Genomic DNA, 18858 nt, shown 5'->3' on the forward strand with positions numbered 1-18858 from the left:
ATAACTCAGCGCAAAAGCAGTGGATTTCATACCGGAGGAGGTGGTGCAGCTGGGCGTTCCTCCAGAAGGATTTGGTCTGGCCCCTGGTAGACTGTCCCCACCATGCCTGTAATTCATGGCTGTCTGAGGATTTTTGGATTTTTTTTTTTTGGATTGCAACCCACCTTTAATTTCCCCTGGGGGTTGGGCTTCCCAGTTGCCTCTGGTGGGTCACAGCCGGCTGCCGCAGGCAGGGCTGCCCTCGTACACCAGCGTGCTGTCCATGAGCACTTCCTCGGCCTCGTAGCTGCTGTTCTCTAACGCCCTGGCCACAGGACACAGCTCCTGGTTGCACCACCTGAACAGAGGATGCAAACAGTTTGTCTGAGCCCCCTTACGCAGACAGGGCTGGTTTCAGCTTGAAGTCTGCCCGGTTTGGATCCCTCTCATCACTACTAGAACGGAGATTCCCCATGGCAGGGAAAAGCCATGATGTTGACAGCAGCCAACCCAGAATGGGGTTTGTCTCCATCGATGATGATACGAAGTTTGGGTCTCACCATGGCAGGGAGTCAGATCGCTTGGTGAGGCAGAGCAAAGCCTGCTGCATTGCACAAGAAATCATCTAAAACAGTTAGGGCTAGAGGAGGTTTTTGCTTACCTTTGAGCAGCAGAGATGTCTGCGGCGGAAGCATCAGGCCGAGCTGCATGCTCAATTAAAAGAGCTCCTGTGGAAGAGCAGGAGACATCAGTATCCCTGGGCTCCAGCCAAAACAGCAAGGGCTCGTGAAAAGCAGGTGGTGGTTACTTCTCAACAGCACTTGCCAGGCAGAGCTGCCTCAGTTTGAAAGAAGGTGGGGACCGAGCTTTCCTTGAAACTCCACCCTTTACCCAGAAGGTATGAAACCAGGCCATTCTAGGACTGATTCCTAGCCCTTTCCTGGTCTGAAATCCATCATTTCTGTCTTCCCCACTACCTGCATAGATCCTTGCTAGGGTGTAGGAGAAGTCTCTTGCTGCTAGCTCCACGGTCACGGCTCCCCTTGAATCAGCTGCTTGCATGAACTGTGCAAGACCGCTGACAGCATCCTGCATTTGCTTCACGGCAGGTTCCAGTTTTGCAGTGCTCAAAGCCAGTTCCAGTTTTTTCTGCAAAGAAAACAATCACAGGAAAAATTACAGCATGTTTACCTTCTGCAAGGAAATGGGGCTGGTGAAATCCTGAGCACGCCCAGCAGCTAGTAACAAGAAGCTTAAATCAAGGTGGCCGTAACGGGCACTGCTGTTGGTGGAGCAGCCAGAGCACCGCGCGGCAGCAGGAAAGGGGACATCGCCAAAAGGAAACTCACGGCCTTGCCTTGAGGACGGAGAATTCCTGTGAGTGTGTTGCTGTTTCCGTGCTGGCTTTCCAGCTGCATGCAGAGACCAGATCACACCCCCAATTCCCTCTAATTGCATACCTGTATCAGGTTCTAATCTCCCTTTTTTATATTTTTACTTCCACGAAGATGCTAGAGTTGTGTGCAGGCAGGAAAATGCAGATTTCAAGGAGCTCTTCCCTGCAAGTCGTGTCAGTGGGAAAGGCCCCGGCACCAGAGTGGCTCTCTTCCGATGGATGTCAGGCATTTAACTGTGCCCAAAAGTACCATCTAAAGCTCCCCCTGGTTCAGCTAAGCTGCAGTTTTTCCACTGTCTCAAATACCTTGTGAAAGCACAAGCGATACTCTGCTGAGAGAAACTAAAATAGTTGCTCTTTTGACATGGCATGCCCACGGCTGCCTGGATGCAACCGGCAAAAGCTAGCCTTTAATCTGCATTTCCCACGTTATTCCCTCTTACAAGGGATTGAATGAGAAGAGCGTGCCTTCTGCACAGAGCTGCCAGGCTGGGGTGACAGCTCGGTCCCCCTGAAGTCACACAGGCGGAGAAGCAGCCAGCTTTCACCCACGCAGCCGTCACCGACCTCCAGACCCTGCATCCCCCCCGCTGCAGCACTTGCAGCTGGGCTCTGCTGCAGCAAAGTAGGCCACCACCGTTCGGCCGCCCCAGGCAGCTGCCTGCGCTCAGGGCTGGCCCTGCCTTCATCGGTGGGCTCAGCCCAGGAGCCTCATGTGCCGCGATAACATCTTTAAAATAATCAAACCTATCTCTCTGCAGTAGAACGAAAGGATTACCTTCGACAGAATTGCAAAAAGGAACCGTTACGTATTTAAATAGCATAGCAGGTGGTAGGAGGTGCTTTTCATTAATTAGTCTCATTTGCAGGTTATTTATGAAGCTAAAGCCTGTAAGTGTCTGCTGCGTAGAGCGAATTTTTTTATGTTTTTGAGGCTTTTGGTGCTTAAGTGATCATGCAGTTCCTCTTGCTAGTACATGAAAATACAGCTTATTTGCACAGTAGGACTTCGGACTGCACAAGCTGAACGCGGTTTTGTTTTCTGCAGTACGTCTGTGCATGACACCTTCTGCCTGACCACTGCCCTGTATTTTCTGACTGTTAATACAAGAAAAACACAATCCTCAATGGATGCTATTCTGTGCTCTAGGCGAAGCGGTACATAAATACTTGCAGCATATGCTGTACGAATACGAAAACATCATCATTAAAGCGGTTAGGTCTAGTGCCAAGATAAAGTCCAAAGAACCCTCCAAGCCCACAGAATGCTAATAAGATGTTTTAAAAGTAGCTTGGAGCTTGTTGCTAACAAGGATCAAAGACCCCAAAGGCATAAACATATTCCCAGCAGCTTGGGTGGAAGCCAGCATCACAGAGGCCAAGCACAGCGACAACATGTGCGCTTCTGTCGGCACCCTCGTGCTAATGGCTGGGGTACGAACAGCTACGTCCTACGCTGCCTTGCTTTTTAAGATTTTAAGACCTGGGTAGTATGGACCAGGAATAAAAAAACCATCATTTTAACCTTAGGGGGGAAAAAAAGACATTGTATTCTCTTTGCTCTCCAATAATTTACGCTTTGTTGTTTTCAGATTACACTCGTTCTTTTCCTAACCAAAAGCACTGAATCTTCTGAAAGATCAAACTGAGTTTTGATCCGTCCTCCACTGCATTTGAGAGCAAGAGGCTGGAGAGCTGCTTCAGGGACGATGCTCGAGGCAGAAGCAGCTCCTGTTTTCTCTCCCGCATGTTGATCTGCTCCAGTTCCTGTAGGGTGTAACTGAGGGGAGGCACACACACACAGCGTCGCTGTGCCAGTTGTACCATTCTTTTCTGGCTGAAATCATCAGAGAGCAAAAGAGCTTTAGAGCTCAAATATTTCTGATTCCTTTGGTTTTCACTGAGGAATTTTAAGATGCCGCTCATTTGTTTGCTCTCACTAGCTACCAAGCAGGATTGTCAGAATGGTTTTTACTTAAAGAATAATCACGAGTATTTAAAAATACAGCAACAGGCAGAACATCCAAAATGGGGCTAGAAGCACAAATCTCATATTAATGTTTCAAGCAAACATGTAGTCTCGCTTTAATAACCTAGATTTATTTCCTGCTGTGTTAAAATTGTGGTTATGGACTGAAAAGGACCTGAAAACACCATGACGTGGCTTAGATTGTATGTCTGATTTACAGCTAGAGTTTCAGCCCTACGCAGTCATTCTTGATGCATAAGGCAGTTGATTCTGAGCTCTGCAAGATGCTTGCAGGACTGGCATTCAGAAACACAACTGTATTGCGATGTGACCAAATTTAATCTAAAGTGACTACAATGCAAAAATCAAATAATTCCCCGGTGCTATTTTAGAGTCACTTTTCAGACTGTAATTGAATTCTAAAGTACACCCAATGCTCTGGCTCAAAATTCCAGCTAATAAATTTTTAGTATAACATGAAATGACTGCCCCCATGCAGTATCCACCTGAAACTCCCACCACGGCTGAGCTGGAATCCAGGACTGTCTCTCACATTTGCTCTTCTCGCCATGTGTTCTCCCGAGACTTTGCAGACTAATTACTTCTGGACAAGGTGGTTTGTAACAAACTTGCCTGTGTATCAAGAACCCTAAAAATTCAGCTTCTCATAATCACATTGTGCAAGGATGAGGAAGTTCTCTGCATTTCCCTTTTCCTGAGGGTAATTACAACATTGGATTCCTGCTCCTAGATCACAGCACCAGCAGCACTGGGTATCCCACCATCAGTAGGGGCAACTGACACAGGATAAAAGCAAAAATAGGTGGCAGTGGGGTCAGCAGGGAAGTTACCCTGAGATATGACCTTCAGAGAAAAAAGCGCTATGCCATACTAAGTACTAATGCTGATTTCTTCAAAGCAGCCTGTCATTGGGCACAAATCCTGCAAACTGAGAACCTTGATGGACAAACATAAAATAAATTGTACTAGTCTTGTGTGCATCAATAAAAAGGAAATGGATTGGAGCAGTAAAAATCCCTTTATGAAGGGCTAAATGATTTCCTTACTAGACAGGAATGGGAAGGATGTTTCAAAATGAGCCAGACTCCCAGAGACTGAGAGAATTTGGACACCTGGAGCTCAAAAAGAGGTTGTTTATCACCTGTGAGTGAAACCCTGATTCCGGTGTAGAAACTCAGCACGTTCCTGCCCGATGCTGCAGAGGCACTCTGCAGAAATACCTCCCAGTCTGCCTTTCCAGTGCCTGGCTGTCAAAGGCTTAAGGGAAAAGCTTTCTGACATGTCCCGGTTATTTGCCAAGTATGATCTATTATATCCAGAATTGGTGCATCAAGACTGCTCTCCCAGCTAAGCCCATTCCAGTCACTCTCTGTGGAAATGGAAGCAGCCTCAGTGTGACATGAACAGCAAATGCAATGGCACTTACCGGAATTTGGAGACCTTTGAAGTCACTGCTGACTTGTTCACCCTCCAGTCTCATATACAGCATGATTTGTGGGAGTGCAAGAGCAATGATAAGCTTATTAATTAATAAATCTCAATACTTGGTGTTACTGCTGTGCAGGTACCTGCTCTGAATCACGTCGCTGTGTTCTTTAATGCTTCTCTGATTACCCAGTTGTTAAGAAGCTGGAGGGGCCCTCTCAGCTACACCAGTGAGGTGCTCTGAGGACTGCAGTATGGCACCTTTGTGCGGTATTTGTTTAAATGAGCGTAAGTGTAAGCCTGTGGAGGCTGGCTTCTTTCCAAGTTATTTTTAGAGCCTACCACCCGCTCCTTTCCTTCTCCGCTCCATTACCTTCAGTGTCAGACTAAGCTGCTTTTTATCAGCAGCTGGACCAGTTGGCTTTTTAATTAGCGGGTGTGCTTATTCCTGGTTATGAGCAGATTTGGCTGCCTTGTTTGGTAGTCAAATTGTTTGAGGTGTTTTTCCTTTATCAAAACTTGTCTGAGAGGATGGCAAGACAACACTCATCTCTGGAGGTCAGAGAGGTGCTCTGTACAGAATACAGCTGAGTTGGGGGTTTGAAGTGTAACAGAAGTTCCCAACTGCAGCCACTGGTGAGAAGGAGTCAGGCTCTTGCTTTTGTGTTTTTGAAAGACCTAGCCAGTTTTCGGTGCTGCAGGGAGTGCAGTGACCCAGACCTTTCCCTTCTTATGGGGTCTGGATGAGAAAGTGAAGGCTACCCACAGTCAAATCCAGCACTCCAGATGCCTAGGATTCTCTCACTGTATCTGGGCTAATGTAATCTGGATTGCTCTATTTGGATTAATAATGTCATCTCTGAGAGAACACCCTCTGATATGCTGATCATGCCTTTCAGGCTGGTTCCTGTCTCCCTTTACAGGACATACCAAGCCAGCTGATGCTTATTTTCCTTCATGAAATTCTGAGCTGCTTTGGTCTCTCCCTGACTGCCTGTCATATGAGCACCTTTAAAAGAGCAGCCTGTAGGTAAAGCCAGAGAATGGCAAATCTGAAGAGGCAGCAATGGAATTCCTTTGGCTCTTTCCATCTTTTCAGTGGGAATAAAAATAGAAAGTCATAAGGTAGTAGGTAGCCCTAGTGATGGTTTAATATTCAGCAGTCTTGTGGTATTTTTGCAGTTAAGAAACAAAACCACAAAATTATTTTGGATTCAGGAAGGTGACTCTTTCATGTTAAAAATATACTTGTATTGGTACCTGTCATGAGGAATTCTGACAATGCAAAACTCTTCACTGCTGAGATGAAAGTATCTGCATTTTTTGCAGCGTACAAGGATCCCAAAATGAGCACTGCCTGCGTTCTGCTTTTGTAAGTGCTATTTAAAGACCAGAATTGTAAGACACCTTCTGAATACTTGTCTAAAGCTTTCAGTTTGGTCATGTTCCTTGCCAGTCTCAGGTAGGAGCATAAACACCAAGTAAGACTCTGCTAAGGTGGGCAAATCAGGTTGACCAGTGCTTTTGATGTGGGCTCACCTGCACTGTGGAGAAGAACACAGCCATCACTTGTCCTTGACTCTTGGTGAGGGATCGCAGGACATCAAGTGACAGGATATTTGTTGTTCCCTCCCATATGGACAGCACCTGTGGAGTAGAAGAGTCTGTGGAAGAGCATGAAGGAGACTTTTGGAGCAATTGCAATAAAGAAAAGGGAACGTGAGGAAACAAAGACATGGGGCAGACCTAAGGGATATCAGTGAAATCTCCAGAGATGTCTTGCCTCACCACAAGTGGAAAGGAGCAGTGGTGATGAGAGCTAGGAGCTCAGCTCCATTACTGAGCTAGGGAACAGCCCCAGCAGCAGGAACAAATCGCGTCCCCTCCCTGGTGATGATTGGGCTCGGCAAGAAGGCAACTAGAAAAGAGCTGCCATGCCTGGAGTGAGTCTGGGGAGGACTCTGTTTTCCCTTGAGCATGTCTTTAGCAGACAACCATGGACTACTGTGCAGGGGACTAGGTGACACCCAGGAGCTTCTTCTGCTTCTCCTGCTGCTTTCTTACCAGAGTATCGCGGATTATGACTGGCAAGCCTGTATCCTCCATGTAACCTTGTCCTCCAAAACTCTCCATTGCCTCAACAACAACAGCAGAAGCCTGCAAAATGCAGAGAGCTGACATGATCCACATTGCAGAAGGGGAAAGAGTAGCCAGAAACCTCTAACGTCACACAGCAGTTCCTGCTGGGATGGGATTGACTGGATCCCACTTATTTGCTGAGGCAAGTTGCTCATTAAATGCTACAGGTGCAGCCTGGGGAATGGAGACTGAGTAACACCGAGAGAGGACCTGCAGGAGCAGTCAGACCTTGGAAGAAGATCCATGGACAGTGTGTCTCAGTACAGTCCTCTCTAGGTAAGGTTAAGCCTGTGGTTTGCTTGGTACATGGGAGTACATGTCTCTAGTCCAGGACAATCTTTACCTTCTACTTTCCTATGGTGTGTAACCTTCTGTGTATTTAAGCTGAGGGCAATTAGAAGAGGGGCAGATGCCTGAAATTAAGGCTAATGCTAAACTATTAACACTTCTGCTATTTATTCATAACTAGGGGAAAGATATTCCCTGTGGCTCAGTGCCCCACCTTGGTCTTGGGGCAGCCTCAGCAGCGTTCCTCTGTGGCATGTGGAGTACTTCACAGTGCTGGCTCTGTCTGTTCTGACCAGACAGCTGATCTGTGGCCTTGAGAGCAAAGGGACAAGTCTTCTACCCACAAAATCCAGCCTCAGTACAGACCAATAATTGCTGCAGGCCCTGCAGCTAGAGGTCACTGCCATTATCCCCTGCTATCGCTGCCTTTCATGTTGGCCGTGTTAATCACTCCTCTTTCGAGCTCTGTGGTTGCTAATGTGCCACACAACCCCACCCCGGGCTAATCAAACTGGTTGTTCTGTACCTGCTTCCCAGTATACAGTTTGGCAACTGGTGTCAGCAGTCTCAAGAGAAGCTGGTCTTGCTCACTCGCCATGTTGGTTTCTACGAGTCCAAGCAGACGAACGATCTCCATAATCAGAAGAAACGCCCCTCGCGTCTGTACCTGCAGGCAGAGAAGTGGGGAGCTTCACTGGCAAGGATCTTTGACTCAGGCTGATTCCAGCCTGGTCTGCTGAGGTGCCAAGAGACCATCCTGAAGGGATGTGCAATACTCAGACCTGGGCAAAATGCCACTCCTTCTTGTACAGACCCACAGCTTCAAAGACAAAGACCGCTGACCAGCCAAGGCACAAGGCATGAAATATTAAAAGTAGTCCAGAGCTGCTGCTCTTGTACACTGCAGTCTAGTATGAGGAAAGGGGGAGTGCCATTTCATCAGGCCTACTCGGAGCTTTATCAAAGCTCCTATCGGGCATCCAGGTCACAAATCCACATCCTTTCCAAAGGTAAGGGACATGAGATGGCACATCTGATGGTCAACCTCTGAGCAGCAGGATCTGCAAGGTCTTTGACAGGTTTCTTGCTGAGCAACTTGCTTCCCTGGCAAGTTGTGATTTGGGAAGCATTGGGTTATGGAGCTCTGTAGCCCCTGTGCATAACAATGTCCTGTGGGATATAGGATCTGGCCTTTCTTTCAGAGGTGAAGTTCTGGCCACAGGCTAAGAGATGCTGGAGCTTTAACTTATGTTTGACAGATGTTGACCACTTTCCCTCTCCCCCACCTTCCAAGAGGATTTTTAAATACTTTTTTAAAAATTTGCATGAACCTACCGCAGCCCAAGGGCAAGCATTGGTGTTAACACCACTTAAGGAGTCGTACTTGGATGGGTGAGAGGAGGAGAACTGTGTGCCTTCTTTTTGAAGTTTTAGTAGAGGTGTGAAGCCACCTGTGTCCTGTGGATCTAGTGAGCTGCTACAGCTCAGCGTTGTGGCAAAACTGTGAGACATTCTGCAGTGAGTGAAGGCCCACACGTGAAATTCCTCCCAAAGCCCAGAGCAAGAGTGCCAATTCATGCTGCTGTCTTTTCTGTTGTCTGTTATTGCCCTAGATGACATTCACATCTAGAGGCTGTACTCAAGCTCAGTGTCTTGTGGTGATGAGCACTGTGCAAGTACACAGGGAAGACAAACTTCTCAGAAGCTAAAGTGCATGGTGACTACTCAGGAATTCTTCAAGCCTGCTGGGAACAGCCCATCTCCTGGTGCATGAGCTACCAGGGAAGTTGGATGAGTCTGTGTTGGTCTTGGACAAGAGTCTGTTAACTGCGGTTTAGGAGACTGTGGTGTCATGCTTGGACTCTGATGCTAATGACCAACTTCGGAGGTCACAGCATAACACAGTAGGTGCATGAATGACTTTGGCACTCTTCTCAGGATAGCTCCCAGGTAATTGTTGTTTAGGATAACCTGAAGTCTGGCAGAGAAGCTAGGTCTATCATCAGATCAAATCCCGCTAAAATATAGCAATTACCCTGCTGCATACATCTCACTCTACCAGGAAGAGCATTCTACATCTGACTGTTGCACACAGAGGTAGGCTAGCTGTGCTCATTAGCAGCCGAGGATTTCTGCCCTCTTTCCTCACCAACAGGTGTGGCTCAGCTCCCAAAAGCCTTACCTCCATCCGGGCTATCGTCTGCATGTGTAGGGGATGGTCCTTGAGGAGCTTCCCGAAGGCAACCCGCCTACGGGCATACTCTCTGCTCAGACTGATCATCCTAGAGAGAATACAGCCAGGGAAAGTAGTTAGACCAGCAACCTTCCACTTCTGAGCTTTCTCTTCCAGCCACCCCCACTGGAAGAACCCTGCTCAGCTGTACCACACCAGCCGAGGTCACCCACCCACAGGCAACCTTCTCCAGCACTGCTGGCTTCCAGACCTGTGCCTGCAAAGGCATTAGATGTAAACTGGCTGCAATGCTGAGCATTGCAAAGTCCCCTTGTCCTGATAAGCTGCTCCTTCAGCTTTGGGGGGATCCATGCTGCCTTCACCTTCTCATGGAAGCTACTGCACCAATGGCATTGTGGATCCGAGTTATGTTCAGCATGTTGGAGATGGAGGCCACTCCACGACCCTCTGCAGAGATCTGAAAGCATCAAGGAACAAAGGTTGATGTAAGCCTTTCGCACAGCCTTAGAAGTGGACGTGTATCTAAGTGGAAGTTGTGTTAACAGACAGATAGATAGAGGCTGTCCACTTCATCTCCATCTGTCATCAGGCACCACAAAGATCTGCTTGCTTTAAAATATGGCTGTCTCATTTTAGCCAAGTCTGTAGCGTGACCAGAGAGGTGGCTTTGGAGACCACGTCAGCATGATCAGTTCTGGTCCCTGTTGCTTGTTCCTACCTGCATGCTACACGGAACTGTCCCTCGGCTGGGTCAATGCAACTGGATTAGGGAAATGACCAGCCTAAAATGACTTTTTTTTTTTCCCTTCCCTCCCGTCTTTTCCCGAGTTCTTCTCAGCTCTGTCCCACACACAGCCTTGTTGGTGAAGTGTTCTGCAAAGTGAACAGCCAGCCACAGAGGTGGAAGAGAGGAACTTCAGCTGGTATCACTGCCAAAACACCCATGAGTGGTCTTCCATGCCAAGCCAGTCCAGTCCCAAGAGGTAGGTGAAACCTCACGTACTAGCTCTGCTTTAGCTCCATCTAGCCATAGCTCTGCTGTTGCCATCTGCCGTGTGCCCAATTTATCTTTCAGCCTTTGCACTTGGATGCTGTTCAGCTTCCCCTCCTCATCTCGAACCTTCAGGAAGAACAGGGACAGGTTGCTGAACCCCTGGGGCCACTGAAAGGCATGTAAAGAGGATTTCATTACAATGAAACAAGAAGAAAGCCCCTGCTCCTTCACCTGGTTCCACCATCAAACAGACCTGTTTTACTTGTCCTTCAGCGTCCACTACCCTGGCCAGGGTTAATGCCACATCAGAATCAGCAGCCGATGTAAACCATTTAAAACCATAGAGACGATATGTACCATCTGGCTGCTTTCTGGCCACTGTCTCGGTGCCGTTAGCTGCAAGAAAGGAGCAGATCTTGGCTTTATGGGAACTTCTGTATCGATCAATGCCGATTTTTGGTTTAAGCAGCAGCTCTTTTAAGTCACCTCCTGCTATCAAGATGGAGTATGGATTACCTGCTAATCTCTTTCATTGACCCTGGATAAGAAATGCAGCCAGAGTTAAGTACTAGAAAGGAAGTATGATCTGTTTAACTGCAAGCCTTTCCAGCAATTGCTCCAGACTAACAGCTGGTAATGGCAGTGCTTTGTAAGCAGAATGTACCACGGTGTATAATCCAATGCCTCCATTTCTTTAGGAGCTACCACAGCCAAGAACAAAGGGTGCTAAGGAATGGAGTCCTGCAATGATGCACATCCGTCACTCCACAGCTGACCCTTCCACCAGGAAAACCAACTGCAGCTTCATCAGATGCAGGTGGCTCCCCTTCCACATTTCTGTCTCTGCAGCAGACTTCTGAGGTTTCCTGGCCCATCACTCTATTACTAACATTAGCCAAGGAATAAAAGTTGAAGACCAAGAATGCTTTCCTAGTCCCAGCTGGGATGGGTCTGACTGTCTCACTCAAGGTTTAGATTATAGAGCTGGACGTTAGTGTGTTATCTGTGCAAGGAACACAGCTCTGTACCTGCCTGTGTGTACTGCATGCATCAGTGGATAGAAGTTGGGCCTTTTGTTGGTTAAACAGCAGAGCTATGCAGAGGATTTGGATGACTTCTGCTGAAGTTTCCTAAACCAGCTACCAGGCTTTCTAAGTTCCCCACACCCTTCATTTTCTTAGTTCTCGCTAACACATATCTAGCTGCTGCTGCAGTTGCTTGCCACCTCAGAACACGTACCAACATCAGAGCCTCCTCTGCGCTCAGTCATCCACTGGCCAGAGGTCCAGAACTTCTTGGGGTCACGGGATGTCAGATGGTCAAATGCGTTTTTCAGAGATCCAGGAATACCTAGTGACTGATTTGGGGGAGGGAAAAGAAACCAAGATGATCATAACTCAGTAGATGAAATTAGACAGTTGCCTTAACTAACAGTGGTGTGTCCCAGGCTCAGAACGGATGGTCTGCAAGCAGGCAAGCGGGGCACTGAGTGTCCTGCACTGCAGTGCATCTGCACGTACTGCTGAGAGTCTGTGAAACTGCCCAGCTCCTACATGGCTGCTGGAGCACTGTGCAGACAGAAGGTGCAGGCTTGTGTTGCAAAGAAGAGTGCTGAGCATCCCTACCCCCCTCGGATTTCTGCACCGCTAGACATCTGGACAGAGAACTTTCAAAACAGTGCATGTGCCAGGGTATCAGCATATGTTCATATATGCTGGATGTCATCAGCACCCAAAGAGCTGGAGGAAAGAGGTAACTGCCTCGTGCTTTTTTTTTATTATTATTTTTATTGAATTAAAGTGCCCAGGGCTGGCTACTTAAGGGCTAACTTTTCTCTGCATCTTACACAGCCACTGACATAGGGCAAAGGGTGTCACTAAGATGCAGAGCCAAATCTTCAGACTGGGAAAGTCTTGCTAGCTTGGTTAGTTTACATCAAGTATGGATCTGGCCCAACACATTTAACTGCCACTCCACACCAAGAACAGGAAAACAAACTATCTCGTAGTAAAAACATACAGAAAACTTTTCCAACTACCGGCAGTGCCACAGGTTTCATGTGCAGCAAAGGCCTTATTGTATACAGTGTTGTAAGTAAACATAAAAGCTAGCCTGGGCACAAAGGCTTTGTAACTAAAGGAGAAAGGCAGTGGGAGATGGAGCTGAGTCACAGAGCAAGGAAGGGCCATGCCCGGAGACAGATGGCAGATCAGCTCTCCTCCATCCTTGGCCGATGCTCCAGTCTCTAATCAGCGCTGCCAGGATGTGGGCTGTGCCCTCGGAGACCAGCTGAGCTCATACCTCAATGACTTTGGCTGCCCCATCAGTCATGGCCAGTGGACAGCTGAAACCTCCAGAGGAGCTTGAAAATAAGTACAGTTTGACAGCTTGATGCAGACGGCTAGGGAAAAAAGTGAGTGAAAACAGACAGGTTATGCAGCAGTTCAACAGCAGGAGGATAAAACATCTTGACTAGGAAGAGAGGAACAAAATACAGCCAAAACAGGTGACAATCAGACTGCTCATTTCTGAGAGGGCAAAAACTGTTTCAGCCAGGAAGAGAGAAGAGGAGCAGCAGTGTTTCTGGGTCCCAGAGAAGCTGCCAGTGCAAGGCTGGATGGAAAGCATTGCTTGTCAGCTGGTGCAGGTTTTAAAAATAAGAAATGGGGGTCTATCTCCAGAGGCTGGAATACAATGAAACTGCAAGTAAAATCCCAGCTCTTTAGCCATGTTAAAGCTAATGCATGTAAAGCTGGAGCAGTGCAGGGAACTGCCAGGCCCCAGAATCAGGAAGGTGACATCAAAGAATATTATGATCAACTGTAGGCCATTAGTTATGGCTTATCATTGCCGATGTGGAACATTACAGTGGACAGACACTGCTGTTCGGTACAGCGGTAGGTGTGCTTTTGTCCATGCATCATCTGTTACCCATTATACAACAAGAAGTTCAGTCCTACAAGATGTTGAATGTACCTTGCTAAGAATAACCAGGAAGGCACCATGTCATTCCCATTCTCCCCCAGTTACCTCCAGTTGGAGTATCTTCTCTCATAGGCCTCAGCAATCAGCCCCTCTTCTGCTGCAATCTCTTTCATCCTCCTCCAGGCCGAGCAGGTGACAATGTGATCCACCCGCCGCCCCCAGGCATCATACTGCCGAAACACAGGGGGGTTCAACTCGCATTCCCATCCTAGATGTTTGATCTTGGTTAGCAGACGGTTTCCAAATGTCTCCAGATCCTGATTCACCTCTTCGAGTACCTGTGAAGCAACATGAAGAGCCCTTCAGCATCCCCCTGGAAGGCAAGAAGCCTCAGTCCTAGTTGGAAAGGCAGAGGACTGACCATATGGTCCTGCGGTGCTAGTGGTCTCTTGCCACTTGGCCCTTCCATGCATTCTGTAATGCAACAGGACAGCTTGTCTCTTAGCCTCTGCTGGCACAGCTGTGCTCAGCTGTCACTTTTTTTTTTTTCTTCCCCCAAATCATTTTTTCAAGTTACTTTTGGCATTACCTCAGGATTTTACAAAAGACAGAAGAGCTTTTGTATCAGGGCTGAGAATGACACAGATGCACATGAACAAGGGGGTTGGACGAGACAGTCTCCAGAGGTCCTTCCAACCTCAGCCACTCTGTGATTTACTGCTGGAGAAGAATGCCAGAGGAAGAGCTGCCAAAAACAGAAACCCTTCCTCTGTATAGGAAAACTTCCACTGGGCTCAGTAGTTACCTGCCTAACAGATTAGAAAAGGAGGCACAGAGCAATCATTTGAAATTCAGCCTGGCACCCAGTGTATCTAGATTCAAACTTCCACCCTGCATCCAGCTTCCTGAAAGGCCCTGGATAAGGATTCATGTGCCCTCATTTCAGCCAGGCTTGGGTCACCTGGACCAAGTAGTCTGTCCATAGTTAACGGCACTCACAGAGGAGTGATTCATTCCAGCCCCCTTAGATACCTGTTCCAAGGTGACAGGAATTGCCTTCTGCAAGTGGTCTTCACTGTCTGTGGCCAAAGCCTAGTGAAGTTGCCTAGACTTAAATAACCTGACTTATAGATGATTAAAATTAGGCCAGGCGGACCCAACCTCTAGCACTGTTGGACCCCTGTTAGCATAAATACATCCAAGACTGTACTGGGGGTCAGAGAACCACCTGATCTAGATTTGCTTTTATCAGAGGAATATTTTTTGCTGTTCTCTACCCCTCAAGAGATGCTCATTTCCTTCTCAATATAACAATCGTGGAGGTGAATGCCATAGTTGCTGTACCCAAAATGGTGCAATTATAAAACACGTTAATTTGCTGATGATGAACTACAAACACTGCTTCTTCCTTTCCCTGCCTCCCCCTGTGTTGACTTTTCATTAAACTACATCCCATATGATTGATTCTTTCATCACTCTGCCATTCAGTGTGTGTAATGAGGATCCAACACACACTTCCCAGTTACTACTCTGGAAGTCTCCATCCTCAGACCAGCCAGTTTTCCTTCAGGTGAGCAGTGAAATACTCAGCGTTAAAAATCACAAAACAAGCCAAAACCCATGCATGAGAGCCCTGTCAACTGGTACAGCTCATGCTGCACTCCTGTTTGCTCTTGGTGGAATTCAGCTGGGATGGGTGTATGCCTCCAATGCTTCTCATATCTTGACAACAATTTGAAGGTTGTTTTAGAGGCACAACCTAAGAATCCAGGGTTCATGGACTTCACTGATCCCTGAAGCACAAAAACCTTTAAAATGATTAGCTGGTAGTTTTTTGTGGGCAGAAGAACATGAGTTTAGCAAACGGGTCTCTTGGTCAGCACACTACAGTGAACTCAAACTACAACAGTCCCTTCACCTCATCCATGTATTCTAAAAGAAACCAAACCCAACTGCTTAGCTGTGAGCTGGGTTTTGTAGGTTTACAAATCACCGTGTTGCCCAAGTGAACGTGCTTATTTCCAAGGTAAAAGAACAAAATCAGGGCTCCTACATTTGTGACTGCTGAATGTAACATATAGCAGCCTGGGCACTCCAAAAAACATGCACCAGGCTATGGAGATGGCATCTGTAAACCATTAGGGCCAGGGCTGAAGATGCTACCTAGCAGCATCTGCTGGGTGGTCTCATTCACCCTGATCTGTCCTTTGATGTCCCAGGGATGAATATATTGGAAAAGCACAAATTATTGCACACAAATAGCGCTAACGGATGATCCTTTATATTAAAGGACATATTTTCAGGGGGATCAAAGACCAACAGACACGTCTCCAAAACGGTCCCCAGAAAAAGCAGGTACTTTCTTCTGTGTTCTCCAGGAATCAGCTTCAAAGAAAGAAAGAAATCTTTTGCTCCATTCCAGGAAAACTTCTGTGTTCACCACTGAACACAGGTGACTAGTACAACAGGAATCAACCTCCAGCATGGTGTCTGGTTCAGTGGAACACACAAAGCTTCATCTGTTGCTGCTCTCCTGGGCAGGAAGGTGTTCACATGGAGGGCTAGCTCTCCAGTTGCAGCATGAAGCAGCCGGCAGACTCTGCTCTCCCTTTCAGCGGTGAGGCAACACTGCCCCGCTGGGACCAAGCACAGAAACGTTTAAGGGAGAGGCTGCTGATTCTCTAGTAGATTTTGCAGCCGCTTTGTCTCTTTGGGGAAGGAGCGGAGAGCAGCTCTCGGCCTTGGCAAAAGACATCACTGCTCCTTTTAGTCTTCAGGACATCTGAATCATGCTGCTTCCAAAGGTGCAGATTAGGAGTAAGACCTTCATGGTTGCCCAAAGGCATCCTCCTTTTCCCCCATCTTCTTGTCTGGCAATAAGGGCACAGTGGTGCTTAGGGAGGCCTTGTTCCCATCTTTCCTGAGGGCTGTGACAAAAGCAGGCTACCAATCCTGCCACCACACTCTTACTACCCATGACTGCAAGGTCTCACAGACCTGGAGAGCAAGCAGTGGCAGGAAGAGGGTCACTGAAAGCCGGGTTCTGCCCTGCTACTCACCCGGTGGCTTTACAGGTCATTGCATTGCTTCTGCTGGAGTAAATCAGGGAGAGAGGTCACCCTCTGCTCCATGAGATCTGGTCCTTGCAAAGTGGGAAACAGTTGCGGTCCTTGGGGTGACAGCACAGGACAGCCAGTGAGATGAGTTGCCTACTCCCAGTGGTTCCTGTAGGACCGGACCTCACAGAACAGAGATCTGCAGCTCAGGGATCTCACCCCACCTCTCTGTACCCCTGCAATCTGTACGGAGCCTTTGCTGTCTGAAAATCAACCCAGAAAAGCCAATGACCTGTGCTGAGAACAAGCAAACCTCCATGGACCTTTGTATCCTCTTGAGCACTCAGCTGAGAACAGTCGTATGTCCCCACCTCCCCTTTCTTTGGAAAGGAATTTCCTTAAAAGCCCCTCTTCCCTGGGGGGGGGAGAGACAAGTGGAAGAGCACAGCAGAGTTTGGAATCACCTTAGATTTTTTTCCCTTTCTCTGAAATTTCTTTCTCTGGATGACCAGACAACAAATGCCCGGGCTGACAATCCCAAAACAACACCCTCATTGCAACAACACCCAGAGTAGTCACAGGAGTGCACCAGGCTGTTCCCTGTTTATGTCCTGCCAGTATTTTTCACCACCCCTGCACTGATTCAAAGATAACAAGTTTTAAAGAATGCTGATAAATTCCCCCCAGTTAAACACTCGAAGGCACCAAAGGGCTCAGAGAAGTGTTCAATTCACAGTCTTCAACAGTGACCTAGCCAGAATTGTAGTGTGTACACACAGAAAGACAAACATGCATGCCAGACCTTGGGAGGAAGGTGTGTTTTCAAGTAACTCCGAAGCAAAGCATCTTCCAAATATGGGTTCCCAGTCTCAGGCTGCTCTTGGAAGAGGGTCTCAGCTTCTCTCCTTGCAAGGGGTATTTCCAGATCCTCTAAAACTTGTTCCTGCTGCATGATGACCTGTTGCCCCTGGCCTGCGGTCCTGTCAACTCCTTTACGACTCAGCGGTTGGCACCTCTCCCAGACGCCAGGCAGAAAGCGACCTGACTGCCACAGCTTGCAGGTAGCACTGGATCTCCACCAAGGCAGGCGATGGGTTAGCATGATCCCGCAAAGCCCCGAGCGTGTCACGCACCGCCAGACCTTTCCTCGGTTGGAAGCAGCACCAATCCTGTTTTGTTTTGATGTTGTGAAGCAATTCTTTAAAAAAAAAAAAATCAATCATGTCTTTGTCCCTCCCTCAGGGAGGAGATTTCCCACAGCTGTTGTCAACTGAACTAGGGAAAAGGTCTCTGGAAAGAGATCAGAAAGCAGCCTGGAAAAATACAAGTACTCAGAAAACACTGTGTCCTCCCCTGCGAGCCAGGCAAACCATCCTAACCGGCTGACATTTCCCGAGCTGGGGGAACCAGGGGCTGTGTTCCCACCAGCATCCCCCTGAATTGCTTGGGATGGTAACGGGGTAGAGGTGAGAAGGAAAAAATACATTTCCTCATCTGAAGGGTAACAAAATGCCTGGAAATGGGAAGTAATGGTTTAGACGGGTTGTTTTGTAAATAAGATACTGGTGAAATAAGAGAATCCATCCTCCTTGCGTGGGTTGTGACGCTAGCTCCAAAATAATCTGCTGCTTATTAAGTCCCTGCTGTCTTTAATTTGAGTTGGGATGGTATTAAAAGTCTCCCTTTCCCTCGGGAAGTACCGGAATATTCTAAGAACCTGTCTTCTGGCTTTGAGTCATTTAAAACCTGCACCTAACGTGGGGCGATATGCTGCTAATAAAACCAGTGGTTTACTTTAAAGCGATTTTAAACAGGTATGATGCCACACCACCGCCCACAGCTGTGCTGCTGTTCCTTCCCCGGGATCACCTTGTTCTGCCCGAACTGGTGAGGTCCGGCATTAAACCCCCATGCAGGGCCAGGGGAAGGAGCCGGCTGCCCTCACACCAGCCCTCTGAAACACCCGCAGCCCCGGATTAGGGTGCTGGTGCCACCACCGGGTTTTTCAGCAGCAGAAACCGTCCCCACCGACCCCTTCTCCTCAGCCGGGCCTGCCATGGCGGTGTGAGGCGGCTGCCTCCGGCCCGACCGGGGGCGAGGAGGAGGAGAAGGCCTCAGGAGACCCGGGAGAGGGGGCAGGACCCGGCTGGGCCTGAGCTTCACCTCAAAACAACAGAAGCATTAAAAATAATAAAAAAAAAGACTTCTAAAACCACTTTTTTGGAGCCGCAGCTGCTTTTTTTAGGGCCTGCTGTAGCCTCACCTCACCTGAAAATCAGTCTGAAGGGGCAGGCGTTGTGTGGGCGCAGGGCTGAGGGGGCAAAGTCCCTGAGGGGGGGACAGGGGTTTCTGGGGTGCTTCTCCCAGTTAATACTAATCTCCTGATACTCGGTGTGATAAAGTGGGCGAGCGGCGGGGCTGTGGAGAGCCAGGGCTCCTTCTTCCCCTTCTCTCTCTCATAGTGCGGGAGCC

At 48.1% G+C, this 18858-nt stretch overlaps 1 protein-coding gene across 1 annotated transcript; it reads right to left on the reverse strand.

The window, feature by feature from the left end:
• Window positions 1–210: 210 nt before the first annotated feature.
• Window positions 211–17338, reverse strand: LOC104829243. Its single transcript, XM_010563376.1, has 14 exons — window positions 17189–17338; window positions 13436–13668; window positions 12707–12806; window positions 11645–11762; window positions 10659–10801; window positions 10415–10564; window positions 9774–9868; window positions 9400–9499; window positions 7744–7884; window positions 6855–6947; window positions 6330–6437; window positions 954–1128; window positions 641–704; window positions 211–337 (listed from the first exon to the last, which is right to left on the reverse strand). The coding sequence occupies exons 1-14, from the start codon at window positions 17336–17338 to the stop codon at window positions 211–213; spliced, it is 1797 nt and encodes a 598-aa protein (XP_010561678.1).
• Window positions 17339–18858: the final 1520 nt, after the last annotated feature.

The sequence above is a fragment of the Haliaeetus leucocephalus genome, unplaced genomic scaffold (assembly GCF_000737465.1).
Source record: "Haliaeetus leucocephalus isolate CR32 unplaced genomic scaffold, Haliaeetus_leucocephalus-4.0 Scaffold165, whole genome shotgun sequence".
Lineage (NCBI taxonomy): Eukaryota > Metazoa > Chordata > Aves > Accipitriformes > Accipitridae > Haliaeetus > Haliaeetus leucocephalus.

Excerpts from the sequence above, each read along its gene's own strand:
- LOC104829243 (XM_010563376.1), bottom strand. The coding sequence starts at position 17,338 with ATGCAGCAGGAACAAGTTTTAGAGGATCTGGAAATACCCCTTGCAAGG. Across the intron at positions 12,807-13,435 it reads AGAAGATACTCCAACTGGAG|CCGTCTGCATCAAGCTGTCA; the intron begins GTAACTGGGGGA and ends TTTTTTCCCTAG. Across the intron at positions 705-953 it reads AGCAAGGATCTATGCAGGTA|CTCTTTTAATTGAGCATGCA; the intron begins GTGGGGAAGACA and ends CTTCCACAGGAG.